Source organism: Setaria viridis, chromosome 9, assembly GCF_005286985.2.
Source record: "Setaria viridis chromosome 9, Setaria_viridis_v4.0, whole genome shotgun sequence".
NCBI lineage: Eukaryota > Viridiplantae > Streptophyta > Magnoliopsida > Poales > Poaceae > Setaria > Setaria viridis.
In genome coordinates, this window is record NC_048271.2 from 11,560,076 (window position 1) to 11,571,290 (window position 11,215).

The following is an 11,215-nucleotide window of genomic DNA, read 5'->3' on the forward strand; positions in this document are numbered from 1 at the left end:
CTGATACAGCACCATGTCAACAGCAAAGATCAGGGGCGCAAGGATTTCCTATTTTCTTCTGTCCCAACCAGTCTCGCTTCCTCATCTCTGCGCTTCTAGCGAACATTATACATCTAGGCTCTAGCAAAGAGTCCATCTACCTCAGTTTTTTGTTTTTTTGTTTTGGAATGCAGTGCTTTTCAGGATGACCATCATGTTTGCTGTTAATTGGTTTGCTGCATCAGGCATTTTGTAGTTCTATTAGTGCCTTTCTAGGTATCATAATATATAACAGAACTGTTGGCTGCATAGATGTGTTCATCATCGACATTTGACTATTTGAGGATGAAGCAGAACATCAACGCAGCTATGAAAGAATAGCAAAATTGTAGGAAGTTACCATGATAAATTGGCACACAATTTTGATCACACAAAATTTGCTCTTACAAAGGCATCAATTTCGATTCCCTTTTCCAATGGCAAATACATCGGCACTTAAAAAGTATATTGCTCTTACATCTTGTAGCATGCAATTGCTGTATCATATTACTAGGCTGCCATTTCCTGAACCCATTGAGTCGAAGTTACATTGTCCACAGATGGGAAATTCTCTACTTCTATCCATAATATCATAATCAACATATGCTATCATAGTAGATTAGTAGCATCGCCCTCAATTTGGAATTGCGAAAAGCTGCCAATCATGATGGCAAAGCGGTTGATGAAAGAAAGATGTTAACCCAATAAAACGGCAACACAAACTAGATGCCAACTTCGCATCACACTTGTTCAAAAACTGTTGATATGCTGAGTGGCTTCTAACCGGGCACTAACTTTTGAAGCTGCATATAGCCAGCTTCAATTAAAGAACTTAGCTTCTAGTAATCCTCCAGCCATATTACCAGATTATCCAGAAACTATCTTCAGTTCATCCTTCCAGCTTCCAACAACACAGCTTCAGAAGAGAGCCGTATTATCAGTTTGTTAGGGTCTCAAGTGAGAAGCTGTGAGAAGCTGTAAAGTAGTTATTGTCATGTCTTTCCCAAAACTGTGATAATAAGTTTCACTTTGAAGTATCAAAGCACAACAGCCATGAAGACATGAAGTGTTGTTAAAAATAGTATCTCCATGTGTACAGACACAATTGAGATGGAAGAGAGCCAACAAAGATGACCCTGAACTTCTAAAGCTCATACCTCATGTCCCTTCACCCAGCTTATCATCACAGGGTTATTGTAGCAAATTAGTATTAAATTCCTGTGAACAAAGGAATACCTCCTATATTGAGTGAATCTAGATCTGTCAAATCCATTCTCAACTATTTATTTGTTGTAATCGCCAGCCAACACAAATAAAAGGCCAAAGAGAAAAAACAATGAGACTTTAATAAAAAAGATAACAGTATTCAACATCAGAAATCCCAAACTCTAATAATAATATCATATTAGCAGCTACTGTACTCTCCGACAACGAAGACATGCCAACTATGAACATAAAAAACTGAAACTATTAACTCCAAATAAAATACAAACAAATCATTCTTGAGCTATAAGGAAGTTCTATCTTGGAAAAAAGATAAGTTTGAACATAAGTAAGTTCTATCTAGGAAAAAAGATAAATCAAGATCGAAGTCCAGACCCTACCATTCAGCTAGTATAACAAGATTTATAAGGTTTGGACTTTTGCGAAGGAGGCACCCGGGTTTGAACATAACTCTGGCACTCTGCAAAGAGAAATATATGAATGTATAGAGAATAAATGCCACATCCTCATTCCTTGAAGGATAAGGAAACAACACCCAACTGGTCCGCATCAACCTCCTTCTCCTCCCCACACTTCTGTAGTGAGAACATGAAGCTGCAAACACTGATGCTGGTATCTGTATGTCACCTCCGCAGCCAGACCCCACAACAACCATTCCTTTGCTCCTATATCACTTCAAATATAGAAAGACATCCTGCGTAAGGGCTTACAGAAATCATTAGTAGCAGAATACATATAGAATTAGAAAGTGAGGCGCACTCCATACTGAATTGGACTACCAAAGTGGTCCGCATGACCATTTTGTTGAACAATGTGGTGCAGTAGTTATTTTCACTGAGATATAGTTCATTTAAATGATGCAGAAAAGGCACGTTGGTCCTACATCTTAGCTTTCTTTTTTCTCATAATATGCACAGCCATAATAATTTTAGAAAACTTGCAGCAGACTGAAAATCAATCCATCTAAACAACCTATTTGCAGCCTGGCAAACTTTTCATCCGCAATTGGTGAAAAGAAAAAGTTGAAGAATGATACCTCTAAAAAGGCATATTTATGGCTTGATAATTCAAGAAAATGTCTGTAATATATATGCACCCAAAATGTTCTTATTAATTTTATTACAAAATGCCAGATGCTACAACAGAAACAGATGGGGACGTACCTAGGTTGGGACATACACAACAAGATCAGTAGTGGAAAATATGACACAAATTCCAAATAGCTTTGTATAGGTTGCATGGACCAGTCAGATTAACATTTCCAGAAAATGAAGAGCTAATTGACCAGGAAAGGTGCCAATCGTGAACTACAATAGTACAACAATAAGCAATGTTCCATTAATGCTAAAACATCAAAAGATTGGTGGAGCACTGCACAACAAATTCCTCAAGCAATGTTCTTGTGAGCACATAAAACACAACGCCAAGGGCGATGGACACGGGTAGGGCAGGCAATGCCTTGCGGAAGAAGGCCAGCAGGAGCAGAGTGATGCCAAGCCCAGCAATGATGGCAAGGTAGCAGGCGTACACTGTCATGTAGTCATACATCGCTGCCCTACCGACCAGAACACTGTAGAATATGAAGTCCCCCAAGCCGAGCTTGATCGCCCCAGATGAGCTCAACCCAATGCCATCTTCATCTTCCTCCTCTTCCCCTGATCTCTCTGGACGTGGCTGGATCAAAGGTACCCTCATTTCAGCAACAGCCACTCTATGCTCCCGCAATGCGGATACCTCCCCAGCTTGTTCAACTGTAGAATCTGAGCTCAAAGCAGCCGCCAATGTCTCCCTGGGCCTTGAATTATTAACATTACCAGCTGAAATGGTAGCTTCATGAACTTGGGGTGCCGAACTGTTTCCGGAATTGGCATCAAGACGCCTCCCGGATACCTCCCCAGTCACGTCGACCGTGGTGGAACTGGCATCCAAATCCGCACCAGGTTGCCTCCCTTCCCTCCACAAGCGCCAATTTCGGCCGTGTCGGGGATCCACCGGCCTCGCCTCGTAGACCAGCGCCGGTATCTCCTCGTTCCTCTCTATGGCGAGCTCAAGCAGTACTCTCAGAGGGCCACCAGGAAGCAGCACGGCGGCGAGGTCGTAGATGGCCATGGCGACGAGCAGCGCCCAGGTGGTCCACTCGGGGAGCAGCGTGAACCAGAAGGCGGTGAGGACGGCGACGGCGACGAGCGCGGCCTGGTGGAGCGCGATGGGGACGGATGCCGGGGCCAGCGCGGCGAGCGCGAGCGCCCCCGCGGCGTTGGGGAGGAGGAGCGCGAAGGAGACGGCGTCGAGCGGGAAGCGGAGGCGCGAGAGGAGGAGCAGCGCGACCTGGCCGCCGAGGACGAACAGGACGGCGAGCGCGGAGAAGCCGAGGTAGGCGCGGAGGCAGGGCGTGCAGCGGAGGTAGAAGAGGAGCGCGAGCAGGAAGGTGGCGGCCGTGACGGCAACGACGAAGGTGAGGGCGGTGACGAGCGCGGTGGGGATGTCGTCCCCCACTCCGCCGGAGACGCCGCCGCCGCCGCCGGTGGCGGCGGCGATGGAGGCGGTGAGGGGCGAGGGGGAGGAGGGCGAGGAGAGGAGGGAGACGAGGAGGACGACGAGGAGCATGCAGGCGGAGACGGGGTAGACGATGCGGGTGATGTCCTCGCCGAGCGAGTCCAGCACGGTGGCGCCGGCCGGTGGATCGCCAGGGACGGCGGCCGCCGCGTCGGCCATTTTGGTGGATGGGGGAGATGGGGGATCGCTTCCGTTGGGCTGGCCGAGTATTGACTTGTTTATTTACACTTGTCCGCTCACTTCAGCTTTCTTGTAGCATCTCATCAGAATACAGTTCAGTCTTGCGTCACACTAACCAGCCTCCTAAAAATCTTACCGAGAACAGTAAAAAAATCTTAACACGTCATGTTTAACCTTCAGTTCTTGGTCGGCTGAAAATGAAAGCCTCACAGTATTTCAGTGCTGTAATTCATACAGATCGATGCACATGTCACTATGAATACAAAACGCAAGATATAAAGTGCCTTGTAAACACACAACACAAGATACATAAAGTTGCATCCATCTTATTTTTAAAAAAGGCAGGAGCACTGCCATATCATTTAGGGAGAAGCATGCCAGTCATTACAGAGTTTGAGTTACATAAACAAAAGGGAGCTCTCAGTCTCAAAGGTAACTAACACAAGGAAAACGTTAAGCCACCAAAAGCCCTCCGAACGCTTGCTGCCTGAGAGAATCCACACGCTTGCGATCTCCTCCAGTCCTGCTTGACGTGCCCTCTTCGCTGAACTCATATCCAGATTCCTGCTGACCATGCCACGAGAATCCCAATTCTGAGTACTGGATCGTGCCGAGGGTTGGCCAAACAGAGCCCTGAAGTGGTTAAGCAGGCATTTTCTGTATGCCTGTACAACACAACCATCAGGCCTCAAGTTGCTGAATAAATTTTTTTCCTCCTGCCCTTTGCCTGCACGAAGAAAAGCTTTGAACAGGCCTCTTCTGCTTTGGTGGTCATCAGACGTGACTTGCTTTGCCCTTAGTTTTTCATTCGCAGTCAGCCCAAGAAACTGAGCCTTAAGATCCCTCTTCAACTGAATTTCAGATTGGTTGAGGTCCCTGTACTCTTACACCACATCCAAAATCCAAATCAGCTGCCTCGCCACACAAAATTGCATACATGTTCATTGAACATTCTTGCTCCCGGCCCTTCAGAAATTCTTCCTCTCCTGAAAACAGGCTGCAGCTGCCTTTAACTACAAAATTCTATTTCAACAGTACCAATGAATTCATACCTGCTGAGAACACAAATAATCAACGTTAGTAAGTACTAACACAGTAGCAACAGCAAGGCAAATACCGATCCAGTAGTGGCATATGGCAACTTCATGACTGATGATACGCAGTGGGGTTGGGTTACCTTTGTTGCAGAGCCAGCTTCAGAGATCCAAACAAATGATCCAACAAAAAACCATAAGCATTTGACTAAGTGAACGCGTGATGGCCATCCATCTTGTAAATCGTATACATTGGAATGTCCATCCAAGGTCTTCTCATCGAGTGACAGACATTTAAAAAGCTCCTGGTAATTGGAACATAAGATTGATACTGAATCTCTGCGAGGACTACATTCTCACTGCAACAGAAATATAGCACTTAATAGTCTATCCAAGGAGACATATCCAGTGAATGAAAACATGATGAAACCTGAAAATTTTCCAATTCATAGATTTAAATCACAAGTGGGGCAACACTTCTACTCACCTCCAACAAGTGAAAGCACATGTTGAGCTCGAGACAGCATTTCCACCACCTGCTGTCCCTGTCTGTCGTTCAGTAGCCCCTGCCTGGGACCAAGAGTCCAAGACGCTGTTAGCCTGTTACCCTCCACCTGATGGCCTCTGCAGCACAGAATGTAGATACTTTATTGTTCAAACGTTGTGAAAACTGTGCTGATAAAATGCAAGATGTGTGGTTGTTCGCAGTATTTGAGCTAATGAGTAATGACAGAGCTCTTTTGGGAGTTCTTTTTGCTGCAGATTAAGGCGTTAGGAGAAGTCAAATGTGGGTTTTCAGAGTGGCTTACCTGTCTATGTTCTCTTTAGTGAGTAAGTGCGCTCCAGCTTGTATGGCTATGTTCGTTCTTATGTAGTGAATGACAAACCACAGGCAAATAAAGATTCAAACATGGAAATTGCCCGTGCGCAAGCATATGGGATGTTCCTCCCCAGGTAAATTTTGTCTTTCTGGAAACACCAAACTGATGATTAAAAGTGAAGAAATAGTATTATGACAAAAAGAGTAGGATAAAAAGACATAACACAAAAGCTGACCTGAATTAACTGTTAAGGCAAATTGCATTAAAATGTCACAGTACAAGGTATCACAGGGCATAAACCAGAAAATGTACCCACAGTTTTCTACCAACCATATTGGTCAAATGCTAAAATTCATTTGACTTGGGTAAGTTCCAGCGGAATTTCAATCACTGGAAGCTTTCTACTGGCAATACCTCAACCTCCTTAACAGGCATTCCCTTTCTGCAGTTTCTTATCATGTTTAACCTTCTAATTGCATCTTCCATCCTCCTTTCGAGACTTTCAGAATGCTTAGATGGAATAAGGCCCCTTTCTTCTATATCCTCCAGTAGTTTCTCTCCAACCTGCATTCTCTGTGTCGCATACATAGCTCCAGTGAGTGTGACATAGGTTGTAATATTTGGCAAAAGACCCTTAGATTTCATCTCTCCATAAAGATCTAGTGCATCAGAGATACACTTGTTGTTGCATAAACCAGTAATTAAAACATTATAACTGACAACATCAACCTTCAGTCTACATAACTCCATCAACCTCTTCAAGTGCAAAGCATCAGCAATCTTAGATTGTTTACAAAGACCATGCATTAGAGTAGTGAAAGTAGCAATAGTTGGCACCATTCCTGAACGCATCATACTGCTAAAAACTATGACTGCCTCCTCAAGTTTCCCGCATCTACAAAGTCCTCTAATAATTGAGCTGTCAGCAACTTCAGCAGGCACCACACCAAGAGCTTTCATTTCTTCTTTTAGCCTGAATGCTCCATCAATCTCGCCAATCCGACATTTTGCATTGACCAATGCAATATAGTGTGTATGGTTTGGTTGAAGCCCTCCTTGTAACATCTCACGTAAAACCTCATGACTCTGGTCGAAGCAATTTTTTCTGATTAATCCATTTATCATGGCACTATAAGTTTTGCTGCTGGGTGACATATGTAACCACTTCATAGAATTGAAAAGTTGTAGCGCATTATGCATCTTGGATTTCTCACTGAAAGCTGTTATCAGTATATCAAAAGCTAACTTATCAGGAAAAATGCCTTCTAAAACCATCTTCTCCAAGAACTTAACTGCAATGTCAATCATCCCACACTCAGAAAGCCCAAGTATGAGCAAGCGATATGTGACATTGTTTGGTCTGATCCCTTTCCTCACCATATCTTTGTACAGATAAAAAGACCTTGAATAATGTCCCTTCTTGACATACCCATGCATAAGTATGTTATAGCTAGCAGTGTTTAGATAAACCTCATTCTTATGCATATCAGAAATCACACTTTTCATAGTATTTAACTTTCCTCCCTTGAGGTGCCCTTTCATCAATGAATTATAGGCAATACAATCTGCATACAAGCCTTCCTTGCATATGATCTCCTGGAAAACATAAGAAGCAGCCTTCACTTGACCTTCATTGATCAATCCATTCAACAAGCAGGTATATGCAACAGTATCAGGGACTAATCCTTTCTCCAACATCATCTGCAACAAGGTGAATGCAGGCAAAATCTTACCTTTCCTGCAAAAACCACCGAGAAGAATGGTGTAAGTATGGATATCAGGTAAAAAGTTGTTTCTGACCATTTTCTCACATAAGTCCAAAGCTTCGTCTAGGGTTCCATATTTGCATATCCCAAGAAGTAGTGCATTGAAAGTTTTCTCATCAATAGCAGAAGGTATGTCAAGAAGGCAGGACATAAACTGCTTCGCTTGTACCAAGTGGCCTCCTTGACATAATCCTCTAAGCAAATTCTGATATGTGCAAACATCTGGAGAATGACCATATCTAACCATATCATCATAAACTGAAAATGCATCAGTTATGTTACCTCTGTGGCAGTAACTATCTATGATGCAGTTAAAGGAGACAGAATCAAATGATATCTTCATCCTAGACATGTATTGTCTAAACTGCTCAGCCTCTGTAAACATTCCTACTCTATAGAAAGCACATAATAATGCATTATGGATGACTGGATTGGCAACTAGCCCCCTTCGATAAATGTCCACAAAATGCTTCAGTGCTTCCTTGACATACCCAGCCTTACAGTAATAACAAATCAGAGTTGTGTATACCACATCATTAGGTAAAATTCCACTTTTCTGCATTCTTGATAAAATTTCTTTTGTGTCATGCAACTTAGCCATCCTGCACATGCCATTGATCAATGCTGAATAAGTGATAACATCTGGATCAATTCCATCTGCAAGCATATTCCTTAAAATTTGTTTAGCCTTGGAAATGTCACCTACTTGACAGAAACCATCAATGAGAATAGTATACATTGTCTTATTGATGGTCATGCCTCTTGAATTCAGATCTTCGATGAGATCTAGAGCCGGTCCCAGCATGGAAAGTTTGCAGTAACCATTCAGCAAAGCACTATAAGTTAGTTCACTTGGAATGACACCAGAAATTTGCATTTCAGACATAACACTAAGGGCCTTATCAGTTCTCCCATTTCGGCAGTACCCATCAATCATTGTAGTGTAAGTAGCTACACTTGGAACCAAATTTTCTCTCAGCATCTGATTGAAGACATAGCGAGCATGGTTTATCTTACCTTCCCCAAAAAAACCATTGATCAAAGTATTGTATGTACATTCATCAGGTGTTAAGTTATCTTTCCTCATTCTTTTGAGTAAAAGGAAAGCGCGTGCACTCCTCTTTATTTTACATAATTTATCTATCATGATGTTATAAGTATACACATCTGCCTCTATACCATTCCTCTCCATATCTTCTAGAACACACAAGGCAGCCTTAAACCTCCCTTTCTTAACATACCAATGTAGTACTGTATTATATGTAACTGAATTAGATAAGCGGCAGCTCTTCATCTTCTGAAGCATATCTTCAGCCTTTCTAAATTCACCCTTAGTGCACAGGGAATTAAGAAGAATATTGCAAGTGGTAACATCCAGAGGAAATTTACGGGCCAAACTTTCTCTCAAGAACCACCAGACATGTTTTGATTCCCCTTCCTCCACAAGAGCATTAAGGATGGTGTTGCAAGCAACAGCTGAAGCCTTAAATCCACAATCATCCATAAAGAAAACTGCCACAACTGCGTCTACCACTTTTCTTTCCTTGACATATGCTTTGACAAGGATGTCAAAAACAACATGATTGGTGGAATCAAAACGTGAAATGGTCCGCAAGAGGGAACTAAGAATAGCAGTGCAGGAGAAGCCTGTCATGGCAAGATGCTTCAACACTGACATTGCTTGAGAATGCATTTGAGCCTGGATGAGAATTGGAACAGCAATACAGTAAATATAGGTAATTCGGTCTAAACCTGATCGCTCCACAATAGAACTCAGTATCTTCAAGGTCAACTTTCCATCAGACTTGTCAAGCCTCCCAAATTTGTAGGCCATGTGATTCAAGGTCTCCCACTGCTTCATAGTCTGAATGGTGATTATGCTACTATCAATACCACGCGCTGAAAGAAAGAATCAAATCAATGAAACAGGAAATTCATTCCACCCATAAAGTAGTTATAGCGCACAGGAAAGTTATTGGGGTTTGACTTTTACGGAAATGCTACTTCAGTCCCTAGGATTGGCATCCACATGTTCATTGCCTAGTTTCAATTAGGAAACTGTTGTGTCAGAGAATTTATCTTTGATAATGTCCTCGAGACATTCAAAACAGGTTCATTCCTAGACTTATTGTTTAGGAACTGGAAAGTCACAAGCAGATGCCAAGTTGTCAGGTCAAAAGCACCCATCCAGAATTGCCAATACCACTTTCAAGCGGGAGGCTATGAAAACATTTCTTAAGTCAAATATGGAGATAATCTGCAACCGAACTGATAGCCAAACAGAGAAAAAGAAAAAAAATCCTAATTCGGAGCTTTACATGCACCCCATTTCCATAATTGCTAATCAAGTACACATTAACGAATTGGTTTGGAATAGGAGTTACAAATTGATCAAGAAAGCATCGAGATAGAATAAGAAATAAACATGTGTGAGGCGCACGACCAGCAGCATTCTGACTTCAGATTTGCACAAACTTATTATTCCACATACCACTCCATCAAGCTGAGTTCAGCACACACTTGCTGGCTACTAGTAATTTTTTATAGGCCTGGGATATGCATTTTGCACTATAAAGATCAACTAAAGTACTAGTGCCCCCAATTCTTAGCATCACCGAACTACGCAACCCAACAAGTTTGCTGACTGACTGCTCATATTTGCTGATACTGACTGGCGCCAGTCAGTTGCGTTTCTGGCGGAGGAGGATTTTACCTGAGGTGGTGTTGGCGCCGGCGGCGATACGGGGGCACGCGGGCGGCCTCGCGCGGGAAGGGAGCCGCGAGGAGTAAGCCGCCGCTTTGCACTCGACGATCCTGCGGCGGTACAAGGAGCACGCCAGCGACGAGAAGGTCGACGACATGCAGCTCGTTCGGCTGGCTGCTGCTGCAGCAGCAGAGAGCTGCTGCCTGCTGCAGCTTGCGTGCTACAGCTGCTGCGACAGAGAGCCGAGCAGCAGCAGCCAGCCGAACACGCTGATGGTAGCTGACTAGCTAGTCTGTGGAGGAGGCGCCACCAGGACCAGGGGGAGGAGGAGCAGGCGCCACCGGGGAGGAGGAGGCGCCACCGGGGAGGAGGCGGCGGCCGTCACTCCCGTCGACCGGAGAGGGTGAGCAGCTGGGCGGAGGGGGTCTGTGGGCTTGAGGAGCCTAAACTACAGCAATGTGGTTCATTCTTGGGCCGAGTTGGGCTAGCCAGAGGTTTTGGGCTGGTTGCACGCCTGCAATTCAGGCTCAATTGATATAGAAGTTATGTACGCTCTTGGGCTCTTTGCAGTCTGGCCTGTTGCGCTCGGATTTGCTATTACGTCCGGTAGAGACATATAACTAAACATTTATACTCTAACAGTAGTCCAATAACTGATCCACAGCCCAATAACCTATTTCAACATTTTTCTAATAAACTATCTCAACATTTTCTACGTGGATGTCAAAAAAAAATGTTGGCGAACACGTAAAAAAAGTTGATGAATGTCAAAGAAAAAACTGTGTTCAAAAGCATATTTCCTCTTATCACTGGCAAACACGGGAGGAGCCTTCTAACAAAGAGCAACTTCACGGACCACGGTGCCGGCCGGCGATCACCACAGACGAACAAAACTCTGACGCCGTGGCGGTG

The 11,215-nt window shown here is 43.9% G+C and overlaps 2 protein-coding genes across 6 annotated transcripts; both read right to left on the bottom strand.

Moving 5' to 3' along the window:
- Positions 1-2,333: 2,333 nt before the first annotated feature.
- On the bottom strand, positions 2,334-4,015 carry LOC117837062 (presenilin-like protein At2g29900). Its single transcript, XM_034716629.2, has one exon. It carries the CDS (start codon positions 3,955-3,957, stop codon positions 2,587-2,589), a length of 1,371 nt encoding a protein of 456 aa, XP_034572520.1. The 5' UTR covers positions 3,958-4,015; the 3' UTR covers positions 2,334-2,586.
- A 269-nt stretch (positions 4,016-4,284) lies between these two features.
- Positions 4,285-10,717, bottom strand: LOC117837061 (uncharacterized). Of its 5 annotated transcripts, XM_072291306.1 has the most exons (7): positions 10,313-10,717; positions 7,634-9,498; positions 6,069-7,534; positions 5,822-5,981; positions 5,500-5,636; positions 5,156-5,371; positions 4,285-5,033 (listed from the first exon to the last, which is right to left on the bottom strand). In XM_072291306.1, exons 1-3 carry the CDS (start codon positions 10,458-10,460, stop codon positions 6,221-6,223), a joined length of 3,327 nt encoding a protein of 1,108 aa, XP_072147407.1. In that variant the 5' UTR covers positions 10,461-10,717; the 3' UTR covers positions 4,285-5,033; positions 5,156-5,371; positions 5,500-5,636; positions 5,822-5,981; positions 6,069-6,220. The 5 variants fall into 5 exon arrangements, with proteins under 5 accessions (XP_072147407.1, XP_034572517.1, XP_034572513.1 ...); XM_034716626.2 differs by having other exon boundaries at positions 4,285-5,030; positions 6,069-9,498; XM_034716622.2 differs by having other exon boundaries at positions 6,069-9,498.
- Positions 10,718-11,215: the final 498 nt, after the last annotated feature.